General features: G+C 35.6%; 1 protein-coding gene across 1 annotated transcript in view; it reads left to right on the forward strand.

Annotated features, from left to right (window-relative positions):
* The window catches only part of NXPH1 (neurexophilin 1), a 184,928-nt gene extending 175,789 nt beyond the window's left edge, over nt 1–9,139 (forward strand). Inside the window, exon 2 of the mRNA XM_032237862.1 lies at nt 8,378–9,139. Within this exon, the coding sequence (XP_032093753.1) occupies nt 8,378–9,139 (762 nt within the window). The remainder of the gene's footprint in view (nt 1–8,377) is intronic.
* Nucleotides 9,140–18,394: the final 9,255 nt, after the last annotated feature.

The raw sequence follows: 18,394 nt of genomic DNA on the forward strand, positions 1-18,394 counted from the left end.
ATCCCAGAGAATGGAATTATAAGTGGAAAGAAGCCAATTTAGAATGGATTGTTTCAGGAAAAAATAGAACATGGTTTTATTCTTTAATTTCCTTTGATCGTAGTTATAACAATTTTGCAGCTGGATTTTATTTGTGGATTATTTGTATTTTTAAACAATTTTCAAACAAAACAGTTTTTTTTTACTATTTTGGGTTTTCTTGTAATTTTCAAAGGCTCTCGTGATTATGTACTTGTATGATATTTTTATACAGTTGTTATTTGGATATTTAATTCTTGATCTTGATTGATCACAGACTTGTTGGAGTGAAGTAATATATAACCCTCACAAGTAAGCAGTTAGGTACAATAGATACAGTGATAAGTTTACATATTATATCTCATTGACACCTTACAGGGTCTTTCATCTTTTGGCTATTATAAGGAAAAGTTTTAAAAGGTCCAGCTTTTTTTATCTAAGTATAAAGATATTGCTACCTCTGAAGAAGTTCATTCCACCTGCAATTTTTTTTTTACATCATACATCTTGCAATTCTATGTGGTGCCCATAAAAATGAATGCATCACTGTCTTAATGTCCCAATTTGTCTTGGATTTTGAAACATAGGTGAGGATATCAGTTTCAGAGATTCTATTTCCTGAACTGGTTTCCATAGTGTATATATCCAGGGCCATTATAATAATTTTTATTTTTGTTTCCTTGAACATGCCCCACTGTTAGAGGTGTCAGATCCTGGGTATTCTTGGGTCAGATCTTTTTCTCAGAAGGGAAGCATCAAAACCTAATGAAAATTGATGTGAATATGTAGCTTCCTGGATTTGCTTACACATAGATTTCTCAATAGAAATTTAAAGCATTCAGCCTCACTCTTTGTTTTCATTCTAACGTTTTTCCTCATAGATTTGAGCAATCTAAGTTCAGATAGACTTGTTCTTTAAATTTTTTTCAGTTCTGATAGTTCTTAGACAAATTTTATACTAATCTGCTCATCATCCTCACTGTCCTTCATTCTATATAGTTTGAATCTACTTTAGTTTCAAGACCAGATTCAATAATTTAGTTTCAAGAATCAGATACAAACTTGGGTTTGTATTTAACTAGTTTAGAATAGAGAGGAAGCATTACTTCCCATTAATCAAAAGTAGCATTTGTCCTTTTAATATTCTTGTAAGATCATATCAACAAAGTGGAATTTGTCCACTCTGGTGTGATAAAAATAAAGACCTGGAATTCATTTAATAAAAGTGTGTTTGAAAAACATGCTTGTATTGCTTATTTATGCAGAATTAATACTTTGACTGGAGCTATATTATTTCATAGGTTGCTGCTGAATATTTGAACTGACTTTTATCTAAGAAAGGGCACTGTCTTCAACAAGTGGGATATATGAAGTGGGGGTGGTGTACAGTTTGATTAAAATGTTGCTCAGTGGCCTTTCAGGCAAATTCTAAAATTATTTAATATTCCTTTCAGCACATAGATGAGAAATGGCAACGGCAATATTAATAAAAGAGGGCTTATAGGAGTGTAGAATCAAAGTACCAGGTCCTCACTAAAGTTATTTACCTAGCTAGAGTTTCATTTCAAAGTGAACAGAAATGCTATGATGCCTGTATTATGCAAAAGCCTTAAAACTCTGTTAGATATTCTTAACCCATTCTAATTTATTCTTGGAGACTTTAATCTGCTACAGAATGAAACTGCTGTGAATTTTTCAGAAGCCGTCGTAATCTACTAATATGAGGAAGAAGATGATGAAAAAGAAAAAGAGAAGACCTGTAATGATGATGCTGGCACTGGACTTTAAGAGTTCACTTTAAATTTATTCTGAAAGTGTCCAGTGGAGAAGAAGAGTTTAAAGGCTATGTTGTACAGTTAAATTTGAATCCTGTCCAATTCTGGTGGAATGGCCTAGGCTTGAAGAAAAAGAGAAGAATCAGAAAAGAGGCTTTGATGCTTGAAATTCATAGAGTATTGATCATGTAGTAAGTGTATAAGATATTCAAAAGAGAATCACTTATCAGATATAATAAAAACATGTTGCTTGTTAAGTGATAATTGTAGAGAAAAAGAAAGATAATTTGTATAGTTGGGACAAAAACAATCATGGAAAAAGCCATACCACCTTAGTAAAATTATTTCCTGCACTATGTTGCTTCAAATGAAACAGTTAATTAAGACTTCTCATTTAGCTTGTTATGGCTAATATGTTAACAAGCAGGACTCCAGTTAATAATTACAATGCAGGGTGCTTATCTTCAGCCATCCATTTATGGCCTCTTTCATGGAACTCCTTTCAATTCTTCATATTTTGATTTTTAATTTATTTCCATTAATGTTTTTGTAATTTTATACATACCTTTAAGGTCTGTTTTATGTTTTGGTTTTCTTGGTTTTTGTGGAATGGCTGTTTTTCTTCAGGTTTTTATAATTGCAAACACAAAGTTGATTAACATTTTCGTGTGTGGCTTGTGAGATGCCTTGGTGTTTTCTCAATATTTTTTTAACTTAGCTTCCTATAAAACAATGGGGATGGAGCTCTCTAACATCCTCTCTCTCTTTCTTTCTTTCTCTCTCTCTCTCTTTCTCCTCTCCCTCCCTTCCCCTCTCCCTCTCTCCCCTCTCTCAAATACAGTAATTCATCAGTTTAGTTGTAATCAGTTTAAAATCTTAGTTAAGCAAAGCATATAAGTAAAAGCTAAAGATGATACTGTTCTGTCTGGGAGAACTTGGGTGGAGGGAAGGACTGAGGCAAGCCAGATCTCTTAATGCTAACAGTTTATTGCTAATAGGTTGCCAACGTGGCATTTCACTATGCACATGTCTCAGATAATGGAAACACTGAGACCCTGTTTGAAAGCTCTTTATATATGCCGGCTGTCAAGCAGGAACCAATCAGAACCAAGTATGGCGCCTCCTAGTGGAACCAGGAAACTACCATACACAACACCCCTCTATACTTAGTGCATGTGTAATCAGCCAAATATGCTGGGTGGCTCCGGATCTGCCCAGATCTTCTTGGTGTGCTGGTGGCCGTTGAAGATGCAGGTGGGCTCATCTGAACTTTGGAATTACTGGGCTGTGTTGACTCTTGTGCCTCCTCCGGAGTTGGACTTCTCGCCACTGGAGGCACTTGCGGAATCCCTGGTAAGTTCCCTGGCTGGTCACTTTCTTCTGTGGCTGAGTTGTCGGTGCCCCGTGGTTGGCTCCTTTCTGGCTCCTGGTTGGATGATTCTATACTGACATCTGTCATGACGTGGCGGGTCCTTAGCTGGTTAATATGTCTCCTCTAGACCCTGTCATCTTCTAACACTATCTCATAGGAGCAGGGTTCTGTGATTTCCCTGACTTTCCCTGGTAGCCATAAGGTGGCCAGCATAATTTCTAGCATATATCCAATCCTGTAACCCATCCCCTCTAGGCTGTCTATAGGACCGAGGAGGCTTCTTGGGCATACTCGGGATGCAAATGGTCCAGGATCGTTCTAATCCTCCGACCCATTAATAACTCAGCTGCAACGGTTCTGGGATCACCACCCGGCTATCCCATAACAAACACCCCCTTTGCGAAGACAATTCATTTTTTTGGAGTAGATAAGGGTGGAACTCTGAGACCAGATTTCAGCTTTTTCAGCAGCAAGTCAGCCTCTCTGAATTAAAAAATGCACTTGTTTCCTAGCAGAAAAAGAACAAAAATGAAACTGGCATAGATTCCTTTGAAGAAAGTGTCAATAGTGCTGGGGAGCAGCAATTGAAAAATTTCTCTTTAAAGTGTAAGCTGTGATAATAGCAGGAGAGAGTGATGCACTGCTCCAGAGGATCTTAAAAGCTGGGCAGCTTTATGTAGAACAATGTGATCCTCCCCCCCACAGACAGATTTGTCTCATGAACATACGGCTTTGCTGCTCTTAATCAGCACTGTCCACTGTGTTCTAAAGCAGACTTTTATCCATTGAATTTGTAACAAGGAAACCACACATGCTCCTTGTTATAACTTGGTCAGAGATCTTGCCTCATCATTTTGGACCAGCTGAAGTTTTCCCAGTTTCACATAAAGTATATTTTATATAAGTTGCATGCCATCATGACTATATCAAAAATTTCTAGGGAACAAACAGACATCCTGTGGGTTTAGCCTATAGTATCTTAGATTAAATATCATCACATCATTAAACAACATCATCGTCATCCATTAATGACACAAATTTAGAATTTCAACAACTTATTTGGACTGTGGTGGGGGAAAAGATGGAAAGGTGGATGTCATCAGCCTACCAGTTGGAGGACAATCCAAGTGACAGAGCCTTAGTAACTTTCTAACAGAAGTGGAGGGAGGGAGGGGAAGATGAAGGCATTTATTGTATGTATATATTTATGCAGCCAAATTGCATGCATAAAAAGTAAATTTCATGTATTTCATTTGCCATATTCTGAATTATGTGATATAGACAACAATTTTACTGTTGATTATAGTTTCGTGGTTGTAATGTTTTGCTTCCCTAATTTATCTTTAAATTAAACTACAAGCCCAGCCTTAGCTTCAACAACCATTGCAAGAACAAGATTAGTTTTTGCAAAGCAATTGAACATAACATTTAACAGACACAATGGAAACATCAGCAATATTAAATATGAGAATAGGCATGTCAGAAGTTTCTATTTATTTTAATGGAGAAAATGTTGGAGGTAAATAAAACATTGCAAATCAATTGGCATGACTTCATAGCACTTTGCATTTCTACGCTTGTCATGTGATAACTAATGAAATCGAGCGGGGGGGGGGCAGGAAAGCATACAATTTAAAGTGTTCACATTTCAAATAATTAAACATTATAAAGAACCAATGCAATGCAAGTGGCTAGTGTTATCAGAATTGGCAGACTGTTTCATTTTCAGCTAGTTGTTGTTCTTGTTCTTGTTGTTGTTTTAAAAAAACATTTATTTTGGATTTCATAAGGCTAAAATGAGCCAGTGCTTCTATTTCAAATGAACTTTTGAGTGCCACATCAAAATACAGAGACAATCTGTGGGTTAATCCCATGGTGCATACTACATACATACACAAATGTTCATCTGAAATGGGAGACAAAGGCAGAGCAGGCATTTTTGAAAGTAGCTGAATGAAGTGGAATTGTCTCTAGGACCTCCTATCCTTTCTCTGATTGAAGATGGGCAGATGAGCTAGTAAATATGCCTCAGTTCTTCTTCCATACCAAATTGGCATATTTTCTCTTTTCATCACTATTTCTTCTCCTCATTTACTCCTGCTCTCAAAATGCTGCTTAAGAATTATATTCTTTCCCCCCTTTCCTAGGATATCTTTGTCGCTGCTTTGCTTTGTTAACTGACAGACCTTCAATGTGTTTTGTTACAACTTCCATCCTTAATTACTCTGCTGATCTCAGATATGGATACAAAACAGCTGTCAGAAGCTAGGTATATTTTAATATCCTTGCTATTAAAAAGAGGGAAATATTGACTAAACCATCTCAGGTACAAGTAAACATGGCCATATTTGTCCTGTAAGGCTTTATCTATCTTTATTTGTTTTAAGTAGCCCTTCACATTTCCTTCCAATAGCAAGGTCTCTGATTTTGGAAGGACTGCCAGCATATAAGTTGAGTGATTGCTAGTAAAGAATGTATCTCTTTCTTGACTTATATAAGATATTTAGGCAGGAATTTTTGAAATTATTTTTGGCCAATAGGTTTTGAAACCAATCAAGGTGATGGGAAAGGTTGATAAATCAGAAACTGTTATTCCGAGATTCATCAGTGCACTAGAAAAGTCCCCTATTGTTTATTCCAAAATGTTCTTATAAGGTTGACTAATAGATACGCTATTTAAATGCCAAGGCGGTTTTGCATCATTTCTTTTTATCCAGTTCTAGAAAGGGAATATGTGACATTTCAGTTTATTTCTGCTCACTATTCCTTAGGCAAGGTGAGAGAAATAGAGTAAATCTTTCTGAACTACCTAGGCACATAAGTCAACAGAATTTTTCAAAAGATAAAGAAATAACATTAGTAAACATTTAATGAAGAAAATGATAAAAAGGGAAAAGTAAAAAAAACCTAGGTAGTGCAGAGTTATATATTTTAAAAAGTAAGTATTATATTAGAAAGCTGATGCAGCTTGAAAAATATATACTGGGGTACTGCCTAGTTAGGTATGTTAATTCAAGATTTCTGATCCAACAGTATCTGATATATTGGTCACATTTGGTGCTGTGAATTGATTGGGAATGGTTCAGTGGAATGAATCTTGTTTGATAGCTATCTTTTCTATTTTGCAATACACAAAAATACAGTAAACAGTAAAAGGGCTATTAATGCCATTAATGCCATTAACTTCCAAATTAGAAAGTTATAGTCAAATAGAACTGGGCACAAATGACCTATTTATTTTGGCCAGTAAGGACACATTGGAGCAACAGGAGTTAATGCTATCAGTATAATGAGATTCCACATTTCAGATCTATATTCCCAGTAAGAATAAGGGAGGTTTCCAATAGGTCTACCCTTGAGAATTAATTCAAGTGTAATGTAGCTAACACCATAACTTCATAGCTAAATAAGTAACTACAAGCATACTTCATACCCCCCAGGAGAATTTTCCTCAAATGCTCTTCTCCTCAGAACCAAATTCTCTTTCATCAAAGACAATGAATATAGATGGGGGAAAAGAGTGCAGAAGATAGTTGTTATCCAGCATTACCATCATTTGTATATTGCCATGTTAAAATATTACTTTTACATTTTGAAATTATGAATAAACAACTGACTTTTAATAGTAAGATTTGCTTAGGTATATTATTCACATCAGTATATAACTGGAAAGAATAAATTATATTTCATAAATAACACTGCTCTTTTGTGACCAGTTGTCAAATTGTCATCTTCTTCAACTGTGGCAATCTTCTGATTCTTTGTGAAAAATGGTAAAACATCTTACTAATTATAAATGGAAGAAACAACTTGGTAAATAATGTAGCAAAGATTGCATAACATGAACTCATATAAAGACTGCAATTTGGTTCACCCATCATACCAAGACATAGCTTATAAAAGCTACAGGTTACAAGCATGGGAATTGCACTCACATAAAAGCCATAATTACAGTTCAGTGTGACGTATGAATTCATTAGTACAAGTAATGGACTAATTTATGATCTATCATAGAATTTTGCAGTTCCCAACAAAAAAGTTTGCTATATGAACAAAACGAGACTGGTACAGATGATTACTTTGAGACCAATCTTTTTTAACCTGGTGTTCTGTAGATGTTGGAAAATATAACACCCAGTATTTTGAATCATAGTAGAAAGGTTGGTTAAGATGATTATGAATGAATCTGAGACTTGTGGCTTGCTTTCTCTCCTCCAGGAGGTAGAAGGAATACTTCTGTTTTGACTTTATGATATATGGATTTGCCAATTCTGTAAGTTCCAACAAAATATGCTGGTATAAGTACTCAAAGATGAACTGAATGGCTGCTATGAAGATAAATTGCTTGATAGTGTTATTTGCATTAGTTTTAGGCATTTTTTTAAAAAAGCTTTCTCAGCCTAAATAAAAGTCAAAATTAATATTTCCCCCTTTTAAAAACCATAGATTTGTCACCTTCAGCGCTTAAAATTTTAGCTATTAGAAAATAGTTCCATATAGCAAAGATAAATTTTGACTGCAACAGTTATTTTTTTATAATGCATTTTATTATTTGTGTTGTTTTGGATTTTAGTGTTTTTTTTATTGTGTTATTTGGATTTTATGTTTTATATGTCACACAAAGAACTATTTTATGTGGTTATTAGAGATTAAACAAATAATTCTCTTGATATAATTTTATTAGCCTTGCTTAGATGAAATCACATATCACCAAATAAAAACTGCAATTTGTTCTAAAATTGTTCTAAAATAAAAAAAACCCTTCCTTTCCTCATACATAAAAGACAAGAAGAAAGGGAAGGAGGATATGTGAGCACAAGGTTTACAAAAGCACATTCTTTTTCATTTAAGCTATAGCTAGTAGCCAAAAGAGAGACAGCTAAAGCAAAAATCAGAAGTTGGCTGGGAAGATTGCAAATCATGATTTCATAAAACACAAGTTGTTCAGCTGTTTAAATGCAGACTGGTTGCCAAGTGCCCAAATTGTGATCTTGTGACCATGGGGATGGTGTAACAATTGTAACTTCAAGGCTGGGTCATAAGTCACTTTTCCCAAGGCTGTCATATGAGCCATCATTAAACAAACAGTCATAAGTCAAGGACTATCTGTAACAGCATTTGAGCTACTTTTAGACCAGCAGTTCAGCAGATTTGAAAGGGAACAGAATATGTATTCATGTGTCTAAGTGTGTTTTTGTTCTTGATTTTTCAGGTCACCTGTGCAAATTTAAGCAGTAGTGGCAAATCAGAACTTCTAAAAGCAGGCAGTTCCAAATCCATACTAAAGCACATATGGACAGAAAGCAGCAAAGACTTATCGATCAGCCGGCTGCTGTCACAGACTTTTCGCAGAAAAGAAAATGAAACAGATTTGAGTATGCGGTATGATGCTCCTGAAACTTATTCGGAGCAAGATTTATGGGAGTGGCTGAGGAACTCCACGGATCTTCAAGAGCCTCGATCCAGAGCAAAGCGACGGCCCATTGTCAAGACTGGGAAGTTTAAGAAAATGTTTGGCTGGGGCGATTTTCATTCCAATATCAAGACAGTCAAGCTAAACCTATTGATAACTGGGAAAATAGTTGATCATGGCAACGGGACATTCAGTGTTTACTTTAGGCATAATTCAACTGGCCAAGGGAATGTATCAGTGAGCTTGGTGCCCCCAACCAAAATAGTAGAATTTGACTTGGCACAACAAACAGTGATTGATGCCAAAGATTCCAAGTCCTTCAACTGCCGCATTGAGTATGAAAAGGTTGACAAAGCCACCAAGAACACGCTCTGCAACTATGATCCTTCTAAAACATGTTACCAGGAGCAAACCCAAAGTCACGTCTCATGGCTCTGCTCCAAGCCCTTTAAAGTAATCTGTATTTACATTTCCTTTTATAGTACAGATTATAAACTAGTACAGAAAGTATGCCCAGATTACAACTACCATAGCGACACACCATACTTCCCTTCAGGTTGAAGCAGACCATACATCTAAGACTGAGGATCCCAAGGAATAAAATAAATCAAATCAAATAAAAGAGGTCATATGACAGGGCTATTACCTCAAAGAAGAAGGCCACAACTTTTGCCCAGAATGTGTCTACATTTTGCTGCTGATATCAACTGGCTGCAAATATGTTAACGGAAGCCAATCTAATCATTTCTGCCCAGTCAGCTCCATTACATATCAGTCCAGTTGTAAATCACTATTTAAATGATGCCACATATGGTTTCTCTTTCTCTTTCCTTCTTCCTCTTTGCATCTACAGAGGTACCTCTTAAGATGACTTTCATCGTCTGCTATGTTCAGGATCATCTGTCATCAAGCAAAACAGATTAATTAGCTAAAGAATGGTTATGGAAATAGCCAATGTTATGGAAATCTAAGTCTTGAATACATGATAATCAGTAATCCCCATTCATGCATTCCTTCACTTGAAGTAGCTGTACTGGTAAATATTACTGTGTAGGAGTAATTGCTTGTTCAAAACTGGGATGGGGGTGGGTGGCAGGGGATATGTGTGTGTTTAGAGTTCAGTAGTTCTCTTGATCTGAACACAATTTAGGATAGTGACTTTTCTCCAGCACACTGTGGGCACATTCAAGGTGATGTTAGGTGGCTCTTATTCTGCAGGGGGGGCCTATTGAACAAATAAAGATGAGCAAACATTTGGAATTTACATGTTAACAGACCTGATGATTTTTTGCGTCCTGATAGTCATCACTTCAGACAGATAGGTTCAACTTTGCAGTCATCCCCAACTGAGAAGTCCTACAATCACCATGTAGGAAAGAAAAATGCCTGAAAGGCAACCTGTAAGTTGTAAATGTCTGTCTTATCTTTATTACACAATATTGTAACAAATTCAATATCCTAGTCCTCATTTGTATGAATGGTTTGTACTGTACATAGTTTAACCAGTGTTATTTCAGCTGCTGATTAATATTAACTTGTAATTGTCTCTTTCTCTCTCCTCTCTTTCTTCTGCTTATTATAGGTTAAAAACAAAACAAGGAAATGAGGAATCCATTTTATCAATGTAGCTGTAAACTCCATTTAAGAAGACAGCATTCTGTACAAAGCATATATTCAGCTAAATTATTGTTGAGAGCTATACACTTACAACATTTACAGTCTGTCTGTATTTAGACTTTTTCTTTCCAGGTGAAAAATATTGAAATGTACATAAAAATAAAATACTGAAATTCAGTTTCAATATGCATTCTGTAGCTGGTGGTTTAAATAGCACGGGAACACTGATTATTCATTGAGAATATATTCTTTTTCAAGTTGGTAAATATGCTGGAGATTTTGATGTTTGTTGTCCCACACTGCTGACCCATAAAATTTGAGTCCTATAGATCAGGTTTCTTATCTTTATATGCAACTTTTCAATCAACAAATAAGTTACTAATTCTCAATGATTTTAATAAGAACTCCAAGGATTTGAAGTCAAATTCAACATAATGTCAAGAGGTCACTGTGTCAGACTAAGGTTGTACCAATTTCCTAAAAATAGAAGTGAGATGCAATGCATGTTGGAAATTTTGACCCTTGTCCTCTATTGCCCCTGCCCCTCAATACTTTTGACCTGGTAGGAGAAATTTGCTGGATGGGGGAAAAAAGTTGCAAGCAGAAAAATAGCAGGGAGGGAAGAGATCAGCATCATTTATAGAGATGCTGCTTAAAAAGGTTTCAAGCATTATCTGGCATTAGGACAGTAGCTTCATATTTCTGATTTGGTCATGAACCACAAATGAAATCCATAGCATCACATTATACAGATTGCTTCATAGCGTAGTAAGTCATTACCTCAACTTAGGCATTTAAATCAAGAACAGGTATGATTAAGATAGCTTCTGTTAACAATAAACACAATCATGTCCACATATTTGAATTTTTTTCCACATGCTTTTTTTCTACTTTCATGGAATTCCTATAAAATGGGACAGGTTGCAACCCAAAGTCTATGAGTCAACTTCCCAGGCCAAAGTGTTTATTGTGTCCATCACAAACACTCTTGGCAAAATGTTGATTGGAATCTTTTGATATATTTACAAGAGACCTACAGTACATTAGCAAGCATTCCATCATTCCTGTTGATTTAACAATATTTTTCTGTAAATAAATTTGTCAATAAAAGAAAACCTAAAGAAGAAAGGAGAATCCATGAATAAATATGTGTAAAAGGGTTTCTAAAATTGGTTCTGCAACTACTGACCATTTTCTTAATCATTCATATATGTCAGGATTATCTATGGGAGGACTGAAAAAAGTCAAGATGATGCTTTCGATCACATGCTCATGATTCCCATTGTTTGTTTAAATACCAATGATTAAAAATACATTAAATAAAAACACACATACAGATATATATATACATATTGTACAGGACATAGTCAATTGAGTTGATCATTCCATGATTTAACATTCAGTGGGCAAATGTTCTAAACCTGTGACCTGCGGACTCCTGGAGGGCAGCTGCAATGTCATTAGAGGGGACCCCAAAGGATTGAAGAAATGTTATGATTTAAATCTTGACTTAAGTCATGGGGATTCATGGCCATGGTCTGTGGCCACAAAAGGTATTTAAAAGAGGTCCATGGTGAATAAATGATTGAGAACCACCGCCCAACTGAATTGACTATGACCTTAAAGTTTCTACAAATTAAAAAAATATATTAATGCTGTAGAAACAAAGAATAATTAAATACATAGATTTTGTTCTGACCTTATCCATCCCATGTTCTCTTTTTGGGAAGTACAACCAGTAGCATGCCAGTCAAAGACCATTTTAGCTCTTGGCCCTAGAAAAGTTGTACTGTCTATAGCTATAATTCAAGTTGGCTTTTCTTTGATTTCAACAAGTACACGGAAAGGTTATTTGGGCAATTAATGATGGCTTGTTCCTTGAATCTTTAAAGTGTTATGTTGAATGCTTCTGCTTGAAGTGATATGCAGCATATGACCTCACTCCTCTACCATATTATATGACATTTAATGATCTATCCACTAATGTGAATTGAACAAGAATTGGTGCCCTGGGTCCACAATAAAAAAAGGACGGCTATTAAATATGGAAGGTCTGGCTTACTGCATTTGAAACTAATAAAGTTGTGTGGATTAGCATGTGAAAAAAATGGGTATATTATCAATAAGTAAAGTGAAATTCAAGCACTAATTTTCACCAGAAAAAAAAATGTCAAGAACCTTATGGAAGGTTAGGATTCAGTGTTACAAGAAATCAATGATCAAAATCATTTGGAACTTTAATAGATACCTGTTTCCAACTTCTTTCATTTAGATTTCCTAATGTCTTTCAAATATATTGAATTGCAGTCACACAGTTGTCACCCTCTTTATCTAGACCAGGAGTGTCAAACTCACATCATCACAGTGGCATCACATGATGTGTCAGGACTTTCCTCCCCTTCGCTAAACTGGGCATGGGCGTGGCCAGTGCATGATGCATCCGGTCCATGGGCTGGGAGTTTGACAGCCCTGATCTAGAGGGTAGTAAGATTGAAAATGTTGTTTTAGCTTGATCCATTCTCATAAACCAAATATTATATATATATGTGTGTGAATGTATGTGTGTGCATGCACATGCACGTGCACACACACACAGTTACACCCATGTATATATCTACATATACATACATGTACACATGTATAGTTGAGCTTTAGCTCCTCCAAAAGGTTGGCTTTTCTTTGAAGAAGAATTAGTAATTTATAATTGTTAAAACTTGTAGAGAAATTATCTACAAGAGAAGTCAAAAAGTCAAGACAGCAGCGGCAAGCACTACCCTTTTTATATGCATTGCAATACATATGAAAAGGGTAGGATTTGATTACCTGTTCATGGCCACCATCTTAATTTTTTGACCCCTGTGGATGTCCCTGATTACAGAATATCTGAAAAGTAAGCCTATTAACTATTTTTAATTTGTGGAATTACAATTAATTCAATTAACATGAACTCTTGTTATCATTCAATCCCTTTCTTTGTCTTGACCTTGCCTCTTTTCTGGAGTGCAATCTTTGGCATGCTGCTGAGAAGCCAAAGGTGACTCTCCTGCCTGAAAATGTAGCCTTTCTTTGCACATTATCAAGTTAAGTCAATAAAATGATGTTTCTAACAAAAGTCATTCTAACCTTCATGGAGTCTTATCTTAAGTGTTTGCTGGCTTTCTTGTTTTATTGTTTTTCCATTTATCTCAAAAGTTTCTTCTCCCTCTTGTCCACATCACCCACAATATTGGTGGATTTCACAGCAAGCATTACAAATACTAACTATAACTGAAAGCCTTTTTTTCAGATTTGGGGAAAAAAACCCGCTTCAAAACAAGACCTTGGGCCACAGTGATTTAAACAAAATAGCAGATAAGCTATATTGTCTTATGCTCAGCTGGAATTCAACATTCACAGCAGAGCAATAATTAATTTTCTGTACTTTTAAAAAAGGTATATTGTTCATTTTTGCAGAGGCTCCATTTTTCTTTTTTAAATACATTAGCCTCTTGTGGTCTTGATTTATGGATTCATCTTGCTTGTTAGGATAACTAGCCTGCAGTCTCAAAAGCAAAACTAGTTTGGTGCAATATTTGTCTGAGTTAAACGTGCTAAACTGAGGTCTGAGAGTATATCTTTGTTTGATTTCAGATTATATTTAAAAGAACCTTGCCTTGTATAAACTGGATGCTTTTCAAGTTAAACATACAGAAATAGAAGCTTTGCATATTTAGAAGTCTCATCATACTCTGATGTTATTCAACTTCACAGTTAAATTTAAGCATCTATGCATCTTTATAAATTTGTAACATGGATATATTTTTTTCAAAACTGTAGCCTTTTAGGGGTGGTATGGTGATATTTTCCTCTTACATTTGATCCTAATGTTTTTTTCTTTGAAAATAAATTGTTCTGTGCTCCAGTATGAACAGTGAGAACAATTAAGCAGTGGAACGGCTTGTCTTCAGCTTGTTGGTGCTTCATCACTGGAGGCTTTTAAGAAGAGACTGGACAGCCATTTGTCTGAAATTGTATAGTCTCCTGCTTGAGCAGGGGGTTGGACTAGAAGACCTCCAAGGTCCCTTCCAACTCTATTATTCTGTATTCTATTCTGTATATTAACTCCTTCTCATTACTTTTGAGATTGCAACTTCCATCTCTTTCAGAACAGAGAAAGAGATGTTAGCATCGCTAGCATGATAGTTTTCTGGCATAGTTTAAACCAGGTTTATGGTTTTATAGTACCTTGCAGCCAAGATTAGACATTAATGTTTAGATAGCCATATTTGTGAAAAAAAAGTGTTTTAAACAATTAGAAGTAGAGATATAATGCAATGTGTTGTCAATTTCATATCTTGGATGTGTTCTTTCTTTTTCATATTATTCTCTGTATTTATCTTTCTCAGTCACATAGTTAAAGTTTTCCACTGGCTTCATAATATTGCCATGTATTATGTGTTAAATTTCTTAAACGTTTATTGTAAACCTGATGGATGACCTGACTTCTGCTTCAGTATGGATATGTAGATTTGTGTTATTATCAGATGCCCATGGTGCCATTATAGCCTAATATTCATCATTATAGTAAATGAAAAAAAATAGGTTTTTTTTGGCCAGGAAACTGATATAGCTGGAGAAATATTGCGATAAGCAAGTAGGAATTTGAAAGAATTTTCAGTTCCATTTGAACTGAAACCTAGACCTTAATCCTAATCCTAGGCTAAAGTTCATTGATTAACCCTCTTCATTCATTGTACAATATGAAGGCAATTGAGCTGTAAACATTAACTTGTCTTTCCAAAATAAATAAAGCAATTATGTTTTACAGAAGGCTCACTACTTCTATTAAATTATTTAAATGTTTCTAAAATATCTGCAACCACCCATTCTCACACCTGGCAACAGTTATTGGATTTGTTGCACTCACACATCATAAACACATTCTGACGTCTGGGGTTGAATTCTATTTGAAGATTAAATGAATCTTCTTTTTAAGTCATTCATAGAATTAAAACTAGCTGTATAAAAATACTAGTATGATTGTTTTATTCCTACTTCCCTAAGAGACTATGTTTTTTTCCATGTTTCAGTTTTCTGAAACAGAAACCATTATTTGTTATACTTGGAGCAATAGATAAAATGCATTTATTATGCTCAGAAGACTAATAGCTGTTGCAATTAAATGAAACTACAAAGAAACAAGCATTATTTGCAAAACAAAAAATATCTCTGTGCTTAAAATATATTACACTAATGGGTAAAGCACCTAGGAGGGGGAAAATATTTTCATGATCTAATGACATTCCTGCTATTAGGGAAGTGTGGCAAATGCTTAGGCAGCCATTAATGGCATCAAGGGGATCAAAAGGTCAAGATGGCAGTTGAAGAAATACACTTGAATCTTTACACTTTTGTAGCTGTGTGCCTCCTTGACATATATATGAAAAGGAAAGGAGTTGCTCAGACAACTGAGATCACCATGTTGATTTCTTGACTTTTCCTGTAGACATTACTAATGTATGTTTGATAATAAGTTATCATGGTTGGTCACACAGTCAGCCAGATGTTTAGACTGGATTTAGCAGTCTTATTCACACATCGAGTCCTTCCAAAACTGGAATAGGCAGATATTGTTGTTTGATGGTATTAAAGGTATTGTCACAAGATATAAACTGTTCCAGGTAAAGCTGCCTTTTACAATTGACTGATGGTAAATTTGTCAATGTCAATGGTGTTCAGTGGTGCTCCACTTTTTTGGAATTGCAGTCTAGATGTCTATTACTATTGGTACTACCTTTGCTTTCTTTTGCCACAGCTGTTTTATTATTTTGTTATCTTCTCCAGTCCTTTCTTTTCTATTCTGCTGTATCAGGTACTGCTAAGTCCACTATCTAGCCTTTTTTGTCTTTCTTGTTGACAATACTGAGGTGTTATGTGGCAGGTATCAGTATTATTATGCTAGAGATAAGAGAAGGTTTTTTTTTTCTGGAATGAGTTTAGTATTACCTATGTTGATTTGAGTGAATTGGGAAGGAAGGATAATCTTGCTGCTATTCTTCAACCAGAAGCTGTGTTTAGTCTGAGAAATGGGCATGTATCCAATCTCTAATTCCTAAAATAGGATTGAATATAGTAAGAATATAGGAAGAATATGCAGATAAAAAAGGGTGACTTTCCCCAGACTAGTGCCCACTAGCTATGATGGACTAAATGTTCATAATTGCTATTTACACAGGGCAGTGGTGCATTCCTAACAGTTCAGACTGGTTCGGCTGAACCAGTAGTAGTTTGGCGGCCTAGGTTGCTGAAACCGGCAGCAACCCAGGCCTGCCATATCCCCAAAGTGTAGTTCCCCAGGTGCAGGCACCATCTTGTTTACAGTTCTGCACATGCACAGAACAATTTTAATTGCACTGCACATGCATACATACACAATGCGCGTACACAAACGAACCAGCAGTAGTGCCTGCCAGAACCCACCCATGGCCTATGATAGCTGACAATGTATTGTCATGTGGAGATGCAAAATGGGGAAGGGCTAGAGTACATAGTATACACTGCATAATTTTTTTGGCCTAATTCTCAACAAATAACAAAAAGCAAAATATGCAACGGTGCAGTTCTTCTAGGGTTGGGGACTGTAAAAGTCTCCAATCATCTGTTATCAGAAAAATAGCTTAACGGCAACAGCTCAGCCTAATATAATACACAGCAAACACCATAAAGCCACAGAAGAAAGCAATGAAATAGCTATGCCTCTTGTGGCCTGTTTAGCTATCAATGTGGAAGAGAAAGATCTCTGAATTCTTCATGCTGGAAGCAGACTATTGGGGGGAAAAACTATTGCTAACTTGATCCTCTTTAAGGCAAGAGAGACAACTCTGTACCTCAAGGTCTCTGCAGGAAATTTAAACATTGTAATATAACATTCTATGCTCTGGTCAAGCCTGAAAAGTTCATAGAACTTTATTATATTGGAGTGGGACAAAAATATTGCATGTACATCAAAGAGCATCTCTGCCCTTTGATGGGCTGCTTAATAATAGGTTTTTCCATTTATTTTTTAAAATATAATGTTTTATCAGTGATATGAGGGTGCAGGATCTGTTCTCCACCCTCTATCATTATGTTTTTATGACCTCTCCATGTATAAAATACAAATGGCAGATATTTTTTTAGAACATTTGTTGAGGAAGCTCAAATCAAGTATCAATCTAGCAATCATAAGAAATAATGCATTGTGCCAAGTTTTAAAAGAGATCTTGCACAAATATTTAGATTAAGTTTAAACTGTTCTTCCACTCACATATTTTCTTGTTTTTTTTTTTTTTAAAAAAAGGAAGACAAAGCTTTTCACCACATAACAAATCCCATATTTCCACAAAACTTAGGGTTGATTTTGTTGCAGGTATTTTAAACTAAAGATTTTCTGCAAGATTCAGCACATTTAATTTCCTACTTAAACTTTTCTAAATTTCACCAAATCCAAACAATTCTTTAAAAAAAAAAGAAAATGTTCAATCCTGCCATTGGTGCTGCCATTAAGTCATTGGCAATAGCGCTTGAAGTGCTTAGCCTAAAATGTTGCCCACTCTTGATTTATATATTGTTAATGCACTAATTTATACTATACTATACTATACTATACTATACTATACTATACTATACTATACTATACTATACTATACTATACTATACTATACTATACTATGGTTCCACCACAAATCCGCGGTAGACTAAAGCGCGCTCGACGAAAGCGCGTACGTGACGTCATCACAGCGCGACGAAAACAGCACGCTGTGAGCGGTAAACTTAAAATTAACGCGTAAATCTAAACCTAACCCCCCAAACCTAACCCTAAACCTAACCCTAAGCCTAACCCTTAACCTAACCCTAAACCTAACCCTAAACCTAACCCTTAACCTAACGCTAACCCTTAACCTAACCCTAACCCTAACGCTTAATGTAACCCTAAACCTAACCCTAACCCTTAACCTAACCCTAACCCTAAACCTAAACCTAACCCTTACCTTTATGTGAATCGGCTTGCTTTAATTTAATTTTAATTTTAATTTAATTTATTTTTAATTTTATTTGTCGCGCTGCTGCTGATGTCACGTACGTGCTTTGATCGGGCGCGCTTTAGTGGACCGCGGTTTTGACGGGTCACGCTATACTATACTATACTATACTATACATTACATTACATTACATTACATT

The sequence above is a fragment of the Thamnophis elegans genome, chromosome Z (genome assembly GCF_009769535.1).
Source record: "Thamnophis elegans isolate rThaEle1 chromosome Z, rThaEle1.pri, whole genome shotgun sequence".
Lineage (NCBI taxonomy): Eukaryota > Metazoa > Chordata > Lepidosauria > Squamata > Colubridae > Thamnophis > Thamnophis elegans.